Below are 16,057 nucleotides of genomic sequence, written 5' to 3' on the forward strand. Positions count from 1 at the left end.
GACCGTCCCAAACTAGGGAGACCTGAGGGAGGACACGAGGACACAGCACCCACGTCCCCGTTATTTCTGAGAGGAGACGGGCCTCTTTCCACACCCAGAATGAGCGGCCCTTCCCCGGGCGCCTGCTGCGCTGCCCCACAAGAGGGAGCCCGTGGGCTGCGGGCTGGAGGCCTGGAGCTCGGTCACCGGATGCTCCTGGTGCTGTGCTGGCCGCGGTGGATACGGCAGACAGACCGGCCCCTGCTCTGCCCGGGCGCTTCGTCTAAACCATCACAACGCAGCAGGACATGAGCTCTGATGGGAAAGCAGACTTGGCTGTCACCAGATACGGTGACTGTGCTGAACGAGCCACAGGGACAGGTCGCTGACATGACGGCTGGCATCCTGCTCAGTACGTGGCGGGGCCGGGCTGGGCTACGTGTGCATGGATCGAACCCGTGACATGACGTGGTTTCCAGATGCAGTGAAAACAGCACGGGGGCTGGGACCTGAGAAGCCCCGGCGGGCACCGCACAGGAACCAGCTTGGCGCCCACCCCAGCTGCTGCTCCTTGCAGCCCTGCTTCCCTCATCTCAAAACGGAGAGGAGCAAACCGTGTCACTCCCACCAGCACACTCAGGAAACAGCACCAGACAGGAAGGACAGGACTGGGAGACGGAGCCCCACTCACGGACGGCCTCACGACCAGAGGATTCCTCTCGGGGCCTCTCGCTCGTCTGTACAATGATGTGCTCCAAAGCCACAGTCCTTTCCAGTTCTGCCCCCGACCCCCCGGCTCCTGTGAACAATGCCGGCTCCTCTGAACCTGCAGCCCACAGATCCCCAGTCGCGGAGACACAGCCCTGGAGCTGACCTGGCCGGACCTGTGGGAAGCCAGGCGGGAAGCCAGAGACAGACCAGGCCGCAGGCCCCTCGCTGAACCGGGCGACAGCACAGCTCCACCCAAACGGCCTGGAGTGAGAGGAGAGGCCAATGGGAAGCAGAGCTCTGATGACACCAGACTGACGTGTGCCCCCGCTCGGAGGGTTCAGAAGCTGTTCATGTCCATCGGCTGCTTAAAAAAAAATGTTTAAGAACCCACCAACTCTGTGCAGCACGCCAGGTTCGAGGGGAAACGGACGCGAACACTGCAACGGGAGTCGTACGCTGGCTGCTGGCAGAGCTGGCTCGGGGCGAGGCGGTGGCCTCTGGGGGCTCTGTCCCCCTCCTCCGCACGCAACAGCGCCCCCCAGCCCCGGCCCCCATGCTTGCAAGGGCTCCATGAGCTGGTGCCCACTTTCCGACACCGGCAAGAAGAAACCAACAGAACGAAAGGGCTCATCTCGCTCGAAAGTCTGTGTTCAGAGAGTAGCTGCGAACAACACCTCACTTCGCACTTGTCACAGTGCACATTCTTCAAACAGTATTTTAATGACTGTGTGGTGACAAGCATTTTGCTCAATTAGGAGACTGCGGAGACCACTCTGCCAATCACGTCTGTCAATCAGGAGAGCACTCCAACGCCTTCTCTCCGCCGGCTGCACGGATCAGACCGGGAGGCTCCGCGTCTGCGACACCAGCAAAAATTAAACGATTTCTATTTCTCCAAAGAACTCTGTGTTAATACCTTTCAAAATCTCAATTCCTTCTTGCAAAAGTCAATGCTTCATCTTCCAGGTTTAATCAAGAAGCGTAGTGACTAGCTCAGAACGGGGAACGGTCTTGGATGACTGCTAGCTAACAGGGAACAGCATCTGTGCCGATGTTCAGAGGAGTGGTAAGAGAATCGGCACTGCTTCCATCGAACCTCGCCAGCCGATGCCACAGCTCGGGAGGGGCCGTCCCGGGGTCTTGCTGCTCGTTACCCAACCCCCCAACCCCCAGCGACCTCCCTGGTCCTCCCCATGGCTGCTGGCAAAGGGAGAGGACCGACCAGTACCAGATGCCCTGGTGTGCCGCACTGTCACGTTCTGTGCCTTTTTTTTTTTTTTTTTTTTTTTTATTTATTCTAGAAAGAGAGAGAGCGTGCACTCACAGGGGGGCAAAAGGAAAGGGAGAGAGAGAATCTCCAGCAGACTTCCAGCTGAGCTCGGAGCCCGATGCAGGGCTCAATCCCAGGACCCTGAGATCCTGACCTGAGCCAAAATCAAGAGTCTTCTGCTTAACCAACTGAGCCACCCAGGCACCCCATGGTCTGTGCCTTTTCAACCTTGGACCAGGTCCACTGAGAGCCGCCTCCCGACGGCCCCCACCAGCCACCGCAGGCACACCTCCTGTGTGGCCCTGCTGGGTTTTGCATTCTGGTCTCTTTCTCGTGAAGCTGCCGTGAGAATTACAGCAGCTGCTCTCCACGGGGTGGGCATCTTTCTTAGCCCATTTCCCAGATGGAGGAGGAGTCACCGTGGGGCTTGTGGATTCACCAAAGGTCACACAGAAGGTAAGCCTCTGCTCTATGTCCTGCCCGTTTGGACATCGTGGCTAAGACAAAGATGGTTCTTGGAAAGAATTCCAGGAGAGCAGATGTTTCCAGTGCAGCTAAACTAAACCCCAGGGTTAAACGCTCAGGACGGTCGGGCTGAGGCCTCCGCCCGTGTCCCCTCTCACTGTGCTGTGTCTCTCCTGGGCTGCCTCCCCCGCTGCTCTGCACATGAGCGTCACACCTGCTCCTCCGTCGGATACAGAAACCAGTTCCCCAGAGCCAGGACTCTAAGCCAGATGTGTCTGACTCCCTGTCCCTGTGTCTGTGGCCTGCTGCTGTCCACTCGCGGGCGTGGACAACGACCGCACTGGCCGTCCGCTGGCCTCCAGCCCGGCTGCTGTGCACGTGCCCTCACAGGACAACACAGCCTGCACTCCTTCTAGAACACACCACTCTCTCCCTCCCGAGCACACGCGAAGTCACACTCAACATTCCAGGTCGGGAAGGTATCCAGAAAACCACACTTGATGGCCCCTTTCCAGAGAACAAGCAGGGGATGGAGGGCAAAAAACTGAAAAATCAACTCTGCTTCCCCCTCCAGGGCGGAAGGGCAGAGGGTCAGGTGGGAAGCGGCAGGGCGGGCCCGCCCCATGGGAAACAGCAAGGGTGTCCCCGCGGGGATTCTAGCCAAGAACTGGTGAGGCCTCTTAATCATCTTCAAAAGGTCCCGCACATTCTTCTATGCACAGAGCAATGAAGAAATCAGGTTTCTTCCTACTTCTACCTGTATGGGTTTCTAGTTCCACAAGGAACGATTGTGGATATAGAGCGATGGCCAGGAGGCTAAGGATGTGCCGCCTGAGCCTGCCTTCCCTACGGATCAATAATGTGCTGCGAAAACTTACCGATTCAGTCATAAACTCAACAATGCTTACGAAGTGCCCGCTGTGTGTGAGCCACTGGCTTAGCCTCTAGGATCCAAAAATGACTGAGATCTGCACTGTGCCTCCCCTTAGCTTGTTGGTATTTGCTGCTTGCTAAATAAGAAAGGCGATTCAGACTTGCTGGAGTACATAGTCCAGGGTAAGGCACTAGGTAAAAGGAGCCACATCGGCTCACTCAGCATCGACGTACAGTGTCAGCATCAGAACCAGTGTGTGATGGCTGTGCCCTCGGAGCAGCTACCCTCAAATCCCACACAAACAGACTGATCCGAAGACAAGACGTGATCAGTTATGAATCGTATCAATACTGAGAAAAGCCCTGATAAGCCCCAGTAAGTACTGAAACCATAGAGAAAGGCAATTTCCTCCAGAAAGGAACTTACTCCCATGCTGCTGTTAGCACTCATTTTGTCATTGCCACCGTCACTGTCATCATCACCACCGTGGCACTCTATGTCCAGGGCCATCACACACCAAGACCCTAGAAACGCTCTACTTTCATGACCCCCCAGAAGCCAGGCAGGTGTCGAAGGGGGCGACTGCATCCGTTCCATCACGGGAAACCATGTGAGGGAAAATGGCTCCAGGTCACTGGGTCAATACAGAGCCAGGGCCGCAAGCCAGGGCCGCAAGCCAGGGCCGCCTGTCTCTGAAGAACCCTGTCAGCACCCGGTGGGCACATGCCCTGGGACACAGAATGGAGCCGCCACAGCCCGCGTGGACTGGCGCTGTACCTGGTGGCCATGCCGAGCGCCGACGCCTGCTCCCCGGTGCTGTGGCTCTTCCCAGCCAAGCCCTGCTCCGGCTTGCTCTCCTGGAGAAGAAGACAGGAGAGAGTCACAGGGTACCAAGGAGAGGGACCTGCATGACACCGCTGGGGTTTCAGGATGGGCTCTCCTAACGCCTGGGGCATGGCCCCAAATGCCGTCCCCAATGTTACACGCCCCAGGCACGGCAGGTCCCAGTTACTCCTTTGCTTGGAAGTGTTCAATTAAGCTGAGAAAATTTTTTTGACAGAAATGAGTCTGTTTTCCATAAGTGTTTGTGGCACCAAACCAAACTTCATAATCACTGGAGCTTATGCAAATGCTTTATCGAGGGCTGCCTGGATACCCGAATATTTTCAAAATATTTTCTTATAATTGCTGATAGAAATGCTCAAAAATATTTTCACACCATATTTTGCTTGGGAAAATGTAGATGCCTTCTCTCTTTTTCAACGCCACACACTCTTAATAGAAAATGCTCCTTCACTGTACTGGGAAGAGCTCTGGAAATCTACGAGATCTGGGCTCAGTTCTGCTTCTCCCACTTGGGAAGCTTGGGCATGCCCTGGAACCTTCCAGAGGCCTTGTCTCCTCACCTGTAAAAAGCGGGTGATAACATCCATCTCCTAACGCTGTTGGGAGGACCACAGAGAAGCTGCACCTGCACCTACACACAGAGCCTGGACCACAGCAGGCCAGGGAGGAGAAGACACCCACTGGCCCCACAGACTTCATGGGAAGTCATCAGACAGAATCAGCCAAGGACAAAGCGTATACAGTTAAATCCCATTACTTGGGATCATTTGGTCAGGAGGTAGGTTAATGTTTTCAATGTTAATATAGAAAATGAGCAAAATAAATAATGTATCAGCATAACCATCTTAACCCAGAATAAGCACAAACTACCTACCTACTAACTACTAACTACCTACAATCTACTAACTACCGCTCTCAATAATTCTTTAATAGATGAGTTCAAATATATCTATCTATCTATCTGAAATAAATGTATTTCAGTTTTTTTAAGAAATGTTTAATTTCATAACTGTTCCTTCATGCTGGTAATCCCCTTAATCCAGACTGGTGACAATGGGACTACTCTACAATACACAGGCCTTTGAAATAGGAAATAGCCCTCTGCCTAAGTTCTAGAACATTCTACTCTCTAGTAAGGGAACTAGAAGACCCTTCATGTTTTAAGTCACCTAAAGTAAATCATATGTTTGCGCTAACTTGTTATATCTCTTGAAGATAATGGGATAATCAACAAAACTTATGAACGTTAAGAAAATGTCAAAGAACAATTTTATCTCGATAAAACTCTTCCAACAGACTTTTTCCTTTGGAACTCATGGAATAAATTCAGTGAGGTCACTGGCATTTCTGTATTATAACAACCAACTTGATTGCTGTCCTTGGGGTTTCTTTACACTCTATTCCAAAAGTAACGGCATTCCCTCAAATAGTCACCAAACCCCTCTTCTGTATCCAGTATGGGCCCCAGGGATATCCAGGGATCAGAGCCAGACATGGTCTCCATCTTCCTGGAGTTTAGGACGTGGAGGAGAAAGAGATGTTGATCAGTCACACTAATGTGTGTACAATTACAAACACTGACAAAAATGTATGAAGGCAAAGTTCACGGGCAGGACTATGAGAACAGAGAACAGCAGCCCAGACTAATCTGCTGAGAAAGAGTCTTTTGAGATGCTAGTTAATTAAGTGAAGGGGGTGGTGAAGGGGTCCTGGGAAGACCCCGCAGAGGAAAAGGCACATGCAAAAGTCCTGGGGTAGAGTGCATGTTTAGCCAGTGACGCTAAAACAGGGAGGGCAGGGGGACATGGACAAAAAGGGCTAAACACAAACACGGTGAAACATGCTAAGGATACTGGTCTTAATTATGAGCGCCCTGGGAACCCAGAAGCTTTAAGGAAGGAATAACATAAATTGGACCCAGTATCCTAGTTGACCAATGTGACTACATCATAGTGGCTGAAGAAGAGAGGGCAAGAAGAGACAGTTGACCATGAAAAGCAATCCTGGGACAGACGGTACTAGCCGACATTTGGGGGAGTAGTACTGGACAGTGATGGGTACAACTGAGAGATATTTAAGATGGTAAACTGCTAGGATGTGGTGATGAACTGAATTCAGGAAATGAAAAAAAAGGAAATGTCTAGCCTGTGGACGTCCTTCCACATAGTCCTTCTGACTATGGTCCAACAAAGGAAGAATTCACAAGAAAACCATGAGTTCACTCTTGGAAATGACCCAGTTTCAGGTATCTTGAAGGATTCGCATGGAGACGTCCCCAGGGTTGGCTAATTGAGAAATGCATGTGAAGTACAAAAGAATGTCCGGTTTGGAAGTCAAACAGGGGTGTGAGTAGGGCTGCCTAGGGAAAGGCAGGCGGTCCAAGCAGAAGAAAAGACCCTAGGACAACCCTCAGTAACCCCGCTTGTGGGGGCAGAGCCAGGGTGAGGCCAGCCTCAGGAGCAAGAGTACCAGGAGGACACAGGGCCGTGGAAGTCAAGCAAGAAAAGGGCTTCAAGAAGCGGATGGAGAGGCTGACAGGTCTGGCAAAGAGCACAGGCATCTACAGATGCCGACAGCAAAGTCCCACGTATTTAGAGACACCATCTAAGTGAAAGGACTGATGAGAATTGGTCTACCGCTCCAAGAATTACCTCATTACAGTTATACTTACAAGCAGCAAAAAGGCACTTGACTTAAAAAAGAAAATTAAACTATCAGATTGAATCCCTTCTTTTGACAGACGAAGAAATTCCAGAGGAGTGGCGACCTGGCCTCGGGCTCCCAGCCAGGTACCAGGGTCAGGAGGTGAAGCCACGCGTCCCCTCCCCCGTACCTTCCCTGCATTCTGGGAGGGCTGCCCCTGCCTCGTGGCAGAGCGGCCTATGAACACTCACTATGATGGTTTGTGTTTCCTTCTCTGATGTACAGGCATGAAAACACACTTCACTACACAAATGCCCAAATTGGCTGAGCCCAGTAGAAACGCCCTTTTGTCTTCCATGCTTACCTCTTTGATTGTGGTATTTCTTCCCCTCCATGAAAACCACCATCTTCCTCCCTTTCTGGGCATCTTATCCCTCATGATAGATTCCACAGTGGCCTGTTTTAAATGGATGGTAACATAAATAATGGAACCAAAAAAAGATAACTTAGCACATCCAAACCAAAAGACACACACATGCAAATTAAAGTAAGATTTAAAAAAAAAAAAAAAAAATCAGAGAAAACACAACATACTATTTGTGGACTAAAAATTTTCGAGAAGCAAAACCTAATGGCGTCCAAAATTACATGAAGATAACTTAAGCATGAAGACTTAAGAAGATGTTAAAGGAATAAACAAACAACAAATAAAATACAACACGACAACAACAGAAAAAGAAAGCATTGACAATCATTAGTGATTAGTTAAGACCAAAGGTTTCCAAATTAAAGTGATTTACTGGTTAAGCTACTGTTATTCTCTCAGTATGATGATTATAAAATTAAAAAATGAAATGATTAATACAGAGTATAGGGTAAAACATTTTAAACAAAGAGTAAAATGCACAAGATCTCTTTAGTAAATGGAAAATGCCAAATTGAGACAAACTGAACCTTAGTAGATGCAATTTGGGTTAAAACCTCAAGTATTAAAAAGAAAACTCATACTCTCGCCCTAAAGAAATGAAAGTTTAATGAAGGAAGATTAAATATTAATTAATAATTTTCTAAGCACTGCCCAAGAAGAAAACCTCTATCTCGAGAATTCCAACACCAAGTACACAGTATCTCCTCTCCCGCCTCGCTTCCCAGATTGAGGAGCGGACTCCCCGCCCACTCCCCCCCCCACCACCACCGTCTCCTTCTAGTAACAAAAGCAATTTATGTCTTTCGACCAAACAGGATTCAGATAAAGTGAGAGATTAAAAAAAAAAAAAAAATTCACATATTTCCCCCCATCGGTGTGCTTCTTTTTAGCATTTAAAAGTCTCTACTTGATACAAAAGAAACTGAATTCACGGAAAAGCAAACCATGAGAACACTATTGGCAAAGAGGATAACGCAGACAGGTGTGTATTACCCTATTCCTCCTAAACTCATCCATAAATGTAACAAAACCGCAATTAGAAAAAAAAAAAACTAGCAGGATTATTTCCATACCTAGACAAAGCGATTCTAAAGTTCATTTATAAAACAAAAGCTGCCAAGAAAATTCAGACAGACGAATATTATCAAGTTGGTACAAGCCTTACTACATATTAAAATTGAAAAGCTATCATAATTAAAAGAATGCATTTTGGTACATGAGTAAACATATACATGGACAGAAGACAACATCCAGAAAGGAGACTAAATCCATAAAGAAATAATCATACACGCTGTAGCTCTAACTGCATATTGGGGCGGGGGGACGTTATCTAGCAAAAGGTACTGAGATAATGAGGAAGCTATGCCGGACCCGGTTACTTGCCTCCCTGGGCACATCATCCCCTTCCTTTCTCGCCAGCACGTTGGAAACTGTTCAAGAATCGGGCGCCACAGGTTCTGACCTCGCTTGGTCTACCCCATTCCCGATCGTCCACTGTTCTGCCAGCAAGTGGCTTGGAGGTGATCATGTGACCAAGTTGCAGCCAATGAAACGTGAGAAGCCAGTCCCTACCCTTCCTATAGGGGTAAGGCTGTTTGAGAGGAAGAAGTTGGGGACAGTGACCTTGAGATCATAAAGGGAAAGGCAAAACAGTCATGGAGAAGCTGACCCTGAAACTACCAACCTCAAAGATTCTTACGACGTCAGATGAAAAAGGCTGTTATTCAAGCTACTCATAGTCATTCTGTTTCCTACAGAGCTTCCTGATTCATAACCAGCTGGAAACAAACTGATTGAGCTCCTGATAGCTCACTCACTCACAAAATAAAATCGAGACAGATCAGACATTTAAGAAAGTGCTGGGGAGGGGTGCCTGGGTGATTCAGGGGGTTAAACATCCGACCCTTCATCTCCACTTAGGTCTTGATCTCAGGGCTGTGAGTTCAAGGCCCGCACTGGGCTCCACACTGGGCATGGAGCCTACATAAAAAAGGGAAAAAAGAAAGTACTAGGGGAAAAGCTGGCATATTTTCATAAGTTTCGGAAATGGGGAAGTAGGGCCATTCTAAGTATAATACGAGATCCAACAGCCTTAAAGGATGGACAAATTCTATACTTAAAACTAATTCTACATTAAAAACACCACAAACAGAGTCAAAGACCTACTGACAGCTTGTAAAAAGATTCAGAGTGAGTACCACAAAGCCTCAGCTAAGGAGCCATGCGCCCATCTTCTGTGAGCTAAACCCCTGCAAGCTAAAGGGCATTTCTATTGCGTTGACGTCCTGAGCACAGCAGGTGTCAGGAAAGGAACCCGGAGGAGGCAGGATGCGATCCGGCGCTGCCCCAGTCGGGAAGTTTTGCCCTGATGAGCAGCAGGAAGGGGAAGGACATTCAGGGTGCAAGCGAGGCGGGTTCTAAACTCCTGACCTCGATGGTCATGAACATCAAAAGAAAACCATGTAATTAACTTTTGCTTCTAAAGTCGAAGTTAAATTCCAGCCGCCCAGCGTCGTCTACCCATGATAGTGCCACCTCTTCCAACTCGTGGTCAAGCTCACCTTTGGCAAAGGTTTCTGGAAGGCCTGCATTGCCAGGAGCAAAGGCGCTGCTGTCGTCCAGTTATAATATCTGACGTGGGAAAATGAAACAGATGTCAAAGACCGTGGCTCGGACTGAAAAATCTTCCTAGTGTCACCAGACACAGTCTAGGAAAGCTCTGGAACCCCAGCTGGGTCCGTAATGAGCCCAAGACTGTGGCCAACAGCCGGCCTTCCCCATTTGCCTCGCACCCTGCCAACGCCTCAGCAGCCACTCTTGGGGGCCAAGCGGAGACCAGTGGAGGCGGTGGGAGCCCGCGGCCAGCTGGAGGTGAGCCCGAGCTCCCCGGCTATCCAGCCACCGACGTGCCGAGGGCATTTCCTGCCACACTTCGTGGAAATGGCAGCTAGGTACCCCAAGTTAGGACCTAAACACCTGACTTCCTCTCGGGAAGAAAAGTTTGCTACAAAAACACCTGCACAGTCCCTGACCTCAGACACCAAAGCTTTCACGGGTAGCTAAGCAGTCTGTGCTGCGAACGCCCGTGGACGATGTGGGCCTGAGGCTCAGAGGCCAAGGGCTGAGACTAGATACTTTCCGGTACAAAACCTAGTCCGGGGGCGCCAGGGTGGCATAGTCAGCTACACGCCCTACACGCTTGGTTTTGGCTCAACATGATCTAGGGTCATGAGCTCGAGCCCCACCTCGGGCTCTGCACTCAGCCACGAGTCTGCTTGTCTCTCCCCCTCCCTCTGTCCCCCTCTGCTCATGCTCGCTCTCTCGCTCTCTCTCTCTCTCTCTAAAATAAACAAATAAATCTTTTAAAAATCCAGTACGGGTGAGTATTAAAACCCGCAAGATTGACACTTATACCAACCTACCAGCTATAGAACAACACAGTGCTTTGCCTACGGTGAAGAGGTAATAATAAATTTTAACAAAGACTTCACCTTACGTATTTCTAAGGTCTATTGTCTGGATCTTTGCTTTTGAAAAACTGAAATGCAAACCGTACTGTGAGACGGCCAAAATGACTTCCAAGAGGAACCTACTTATTCCCGATCTTCACCACGAGATTGGGGTCATCGATCAGAGACGGGTTGTCCACAAACTGTTGATACGACACGGCTTGCTCCAGAAATGCATCTGTGAAAGAGATCGCAGGAATAAGGAGAAAACAGAAGGAATATCTTGTTCAGAAAAACAGGCTTACGTTTCCCTTGCTAGTTCACAAGTGCCGTCTCGGAGCCGACACATTCCAGCTGCGTAGACAATCCTTCAAATGCGTTTATAAAGGGGCCTGAGTTTGGGGGCAGCGTCTGTGCAGAAATGGGGGCGGCCGGGGGCGTCCGAGGCTGTGGGGCAAGCGTATGCCCCGGCAGCGAGGCGGGGAGCAGGCGTGTGGAAAATCCAGTTTCCCCACGTATCTCCAGAAGCAGGTGACTGGTAAGGAGGCTCGGAAACCAGGCTACCCAGTTTCAGTCACTTTTACCCGTGTAAGCCTATGCGGAGCAAGTACTTAATTCCCTCAAGCCTCAGCTTCCTCATCTGTAACATGCGGATCAAGAACCACGCCCGCTTCTTTGGCGGCTGTGAGGCTAGGAAGCCAATGTCCAGCCTAAAGCAAGAATTCGCTCGATGTCAGTGGGCGAGGTGCTGATCACTGTCACATGGAGGAAGAGCGGAAGACAGCATGAGGCCTGACCTGCTGAGCCAACCCCACCACGTTCTGGGAGGAAGGAAGGCCTCAGCCCTGATTCTAGCTTCTGTGATGAGCTCTGGCCTCCACTCAATGTCCCCCACTCAGCTGGCCCTGGCTTGAGCCCTGATGTGGGCTCTGACCACCTCTCTGTCACTAATCTGTCCCCATTCCTTCCCCAGGGGGGAGGGGGGGTCCTATAGACCCTGAACAGAACCAAGACCCAGGAGATCCCAGACCTGTCCAGCAGGAAGAGACCCGTTGGTCAAGAGGCTGACCCAGCCTGGCCACGACAGATACCTCTGGAACCCGAATTCATGCCGCTAGGTGCTCTCCTCAGGGGCTCCTGCTCACGGGCTTCTGGCCTCATCTGAGCAGAGCCCTGGAAGGACACTCAGTGCGAGTGTACAGGAGAGCGGGTGCCATGGGACACCAGCCCCTCGCACCTCTTCAAGGCCCCACAGTGGCTGGTGCTAGAGATACGCACACGTGACGTGGCTATTACAGGGGAGGAGGTCTTCGAAAGACTTCTTGTGAGGGACTAAACCAGCTGGAGCACATTGAACTATGCATTTCAGTTCAGCTCCAGGGGGATGGATTAGCTAGTTCAGGTTCCAGAGCAAGGAGCCCCAGCCTTTGTGTGAGAACTTCACGGAGCCCTGCGGGGACTCCGGGATAGAGACAGGAGTCTAGGATGGCAGCTCAGGGCAGGAAGGGAAGGGGTGGTGAGGGGGTGAAGTGCACTGCCTCACCCCTTCCCCACTAGAAAAACAGACCATGGTGGGGGGAGGGGGGCTGACGAAAAAGAGAGAACAGTGTAAGTGGAGGCAGTGGTAGAGGGACAAGAGAGCGACACTCGGGGCCTCTAATGCCACTCGAAGGGTTCGTCAGTTGGTGACAGCTGATGCATCCGCTGGGGGTCTTAGGACCACCTCACCACCTAGCTGTCACGAGACACTGGGAAACCACGGTTCTGAATCTGATGGACACCATGAATTAATTCACCACGTACGCCAAGCCTATGAGCACCCCGGAGATCCAGCTGGCAAGCGCCCCTGAATGTGCTCAGATCCAGACATCTCTCCCTCCCCAAGACCCCACAGCCTTTCTACACACTTCCAGTGCCCTGTGACTCCGTGACCCCGACATTCCCCCTGGGCTGCGGGCTCCCAGAGGGCACCACTGCAGGGCGGGCACAAGGCAGGGAGACATACACAGGTGCTCAGCAAACACGCCCGACGACAAGTGGCCCCGAAGCCGTGTGTGACCAACAGAAGCATAAGGCCCGTGAGCTACAGCGAATCATCTGTGCTCTGGGGAACCAGCCAAGTGAAAAGCCACTTTCAACAGAGAAGCCCGAGCTTTCAGACGTTCTGGCCGCTGGCCACGAGAGGGCGCTTGTGGCTCAAAGACCGGCGCCAGGGCCAGGCTCCGGGCAGTACCTTTGGTTATCTCCCGGTTGTCGCTGAGGCCCCCGCACAGGGAGATGGCGATGGACGGCAGGTCCCTCAGGCTGTCCGAGGTGCTCTCCACGCCGCTGTCGATGCCAGAGCTGCCCACGGACTGCGGGGACTGGTTGGCTGACCGGGCTCCGTTGTCGCTGGTGTGTTTGGGGAGCCCGGAAGGATCCCCGCTGGGAGGAGGAAGAGGAGAGGTGACATCGCGCTGGCCCGCGGAGTCGCAAAGGAGGTCATCTCAGGACCGGGACAAAGACGGACAAGTGAAACCAACTACTTGGGGAGAGACAATTATTTTAGCCTATTGTCCTCCCTGTGTCCCCTCCCGAGCCTACGTGAAAGGAACGGCAGAGAAAGCACACTGTCCTCAGAGGCCACAGATCTCTGCTACACCCTCCGAGGAGCCAGCCCTCCCTGCACATCACAAAACGGAACAGGGGTCTCAGAGGCCACGGGAGAATCTCTCCTCGGGACGGAGAGGGCTGTGCACCTGCCCCCTTTTAGCCACTGATTTGGGTGACGGGTCACCGCCTCGTGCCCCCTCACAACACGACCGCGGTGTCCCCACAGGAGCCAGCCTCGTGCCTTCATTCCTGTTCAGGAGGTGGGAAGCCAGCCACACAGAACTATCCACACGGGACTCCAGAGAAAGTCCGTTATTTACTGGTAGATTTTCACAGGAGAATCGGAGCCTCCCTTTTCTTACTCACTTTCCAATCACATGTAAGGGTGGGGGGAACCAGACTCACACAGACAAACACAGAAAATGATACAAAGAATAAAAAGAAATTTTACTTTTTGGGAAAATACAGGGCAGCCACTTCAGGGTCCATATCTGTGAGGTCATCCAAGTAGACGCCGTCAGCCCCCAGATGCCTGCTTCGTTTGTCTGGAAGAGCAAAGGGGTCAGGTCAGAGCCCTGGTCCTCCACGGACTTCCGAGCAGCTCCAGAAAGCACTGAAGCATAATGCACGTTTGCTCCGAAGTGTGCGTGACCGAGTCACGCAACGCTGCTGAGCGACACCCCCAGCTGTGAAGGGCCTGATGAGTCCTGAGCACTCGGTCTACTGAAGCCATCGCCACCATCATTCAGTGAGGAAGGCTTTCGTTAAACACGTCCTGGGATGCACAGTCCCAGGCCCGGGGGCCCACACGGTGCATCCACAGTCACTGCACACCACGACCATGGACTTCCTATTTCCTTCTGCCAGAGAATGACGTCACTGGTTGATAGAAATCTAGAAAAGCGCACCACGTGGTTAACCACGTGGTCAACAGGACAGGCTTGACGTCATCCCTCCTGCCGGGTGACCAGGCGGGTACTCAACCAGCAGTTCAGAGCAAGACTATTCTGAGCACAGAGGAAACAGGCAAAGCAGGCCAAATGGTTCTTGACCCCACAGAGCACGCACGTTCTAGTACGGGAGCTCCCAGCAAACACAGATACAAACAAGTGACCCTCGCAAACAGTGACCCGTATCATGCAGAAATTAAAACCGGGCAAGGTGCTGACAGAAACTGAGGGGCAGGGGGTTAGGAGACCAGGACTAGCTCAACAATCGGCTTCCTCTGGAGCCCCAAGACTTCACCTCTCGGGATGCCAGCACCCCGATCTAGAGAGTGAAGGGGCTTGTGACACCACCCCAAGGGCTCCTTCTGTCTGACTGTATAACTAAATTCTGATGACATCTTCAGCGGAAAGCTGTCCCGGTCCAGCTTCCCCATTGACATCCTCAGGCCTTCGGAGGGAAGGACTGGGAACGTGCAGAGCCCCCCATCTGCTGCGACCCGCCAGCCTTCCCACCTTTTTTCCTGGACGGAGAATCCATCTTGCTTGTTGTCGGGGCTACGCTGGCAGAGAGGGGTTTAGGTTCTTCGATCGTAGGCAGAGGCGGGGCTGCTGCCCCCAAGGCCTCAACGTCTTCTTCATTCGCAAACTGCATCTCCGTGGGAGGCTTGCCCGGCTCCGGAATGGGCAGCCCGGGAGGCCTGGCTATGGTTGGCGACTGGTCACTAAACGCATCTGAAGACTCACTCTGGATGGCCTGAAAGTGTATCTTATCACAGATTTTTCTACTGTTTAATGGGCTGCAGTCTTTCATCTTGTGTGGAGATGACTATGTCAAAGGGGCAGAGAGACAGACAGACAGAATGGTTGGTCAGGGCGTGGGCAAAGAGAAAAAAGGAGTTAACCGAAGAAAAACCATGAACCCATTAACATCTGCACAACCGTCTGCCCATTTGGCAGAGACAGTCAAACCTCGGGCGTCACCTGGTGATTTCCCTTCCGCCAAAAGAATCTAAACAGCAGAACGCCAGTTCCAGAGCGAACAAACTTTCATATAAAACATGAACGGCCCTTGAGAAGGCCGTGGGATCGGGAAAGGCCAAGAAACAAGAGAGGCTCAAGTCCTCAGTGTCCATGCACGGGACGGGCAGGACAGTCGCGGGACGGGCAGTTTGCAGCACAGCGACAATAAGGGAATTACAATTACACACAACAGCACAATGAATGTCGCCAAGCTAATCTCTGCTGTGAAAGGCAAGAGGGAGTTTGTCCTTCTGGGGGGGCAGGCTGAGCAGTAACTGCAAAAGTGGGGGCTTCCCAGTGGCTGAGTAAGCCCTGCTTCTCTCTGGACACATTCACGGCGTGAACATGTGCCAATCTGTGCACCTACGATGTGGGCTTTCCTCTGTGCACGGGCTCTATTTCAATAAAGTTTACCCCCAAAACTAAGTCAACAAGTGGGTGGTTCGCCTGAGTGAGAAATGAACATTTCTGATTCTACTTCTCCAAGGAGTGTCCTGTTACGGAAAAGATTTGTCCGGTCAAAAACAAGAATGCAATTTATGGGTTGGAGGGAAAGGGAAAGTGCCGGCTCCTGTACCCGAACTCACAGCTTCTCGCACAGCAAGAAAACGCTACAGCACCTCTGTGCTTGGAAGCCTTTTGCCAGAAGAAGTGATGCATTAGCACTTCCACGCCACTTCTCCAGTGACAAATGCCATGAGTTTGAAAAGATGGCTGCTTCAGTCGGCGCTACAGCACACAGGCAGAGAAATCCGCGTTTTCCATGAAAGCTAAATATAACCCAGAAAAAGAAAGAACCCAAAGCTCTACCTGAACAGACATTCCCTCCAAAAA

General features: G+C 51.4%; 1 protein-coding gene across 3 annotated transcripts in view; it reads right to left on the reverse strand.

The window, feature by feature from the left end:
- The window catches only part of LPIN1 (lipin 1), a 126,120-nt gene that overhangs the window by 22,848 nt on the left and 87,215 nt on the right, over positions 1–16,057 (reverse strand). For 2 of the 3 annotated variants that reach the window (XM_059132617.1, XM_059132615.1), the window contains 7 exons: positions 14,717–15,029; positions 13,708–13,801; positions 12,898–13,088; positions 10,809–10,902; positions 9,777–9,846; positions 7,153–7,245; positions 4,077–4,156 (listed from right to left, as the gene is read on the reverse strand). In XM_059132617.1, the coding sequence (XP_058988600.1) occupies positions 4,077–4,156; positions 7,153–7,245; positions 9,777–9,846; positions 10,809–10,902; positions 12,898–13,088; positions 13,708–13,801; positions 14,717–15,029 (935 nt within the window). Of the gene's footprint in view, positions 1–4,076; positions 4,157–7,152; positions 7,246–7,382; positions 7,461–9,776; positions 9,847–10,808; positions 10,903–12,897; positions 13,089–13,707; positions 13,802–14,716; positions 15,030–16,057 lie in introns of all 3 variants that reach the window. The other variant, XM_059132616.1, reaches the window with a different exon arrangement.

This window comes from Mustela lutreola, chromosome 9 (assembly GCF_030435805.1).
Source record: "Mustela lutreola isolate mMusLut2 chromosome 9, mMusLut2.pri, whole genome shotgun sequence".
Lineage (NCBI taxonomy): Eukaryota > Metazoa > Chordata > Mammalia > Carnivora > Mustelidae > Mustela > Mustela lutreola.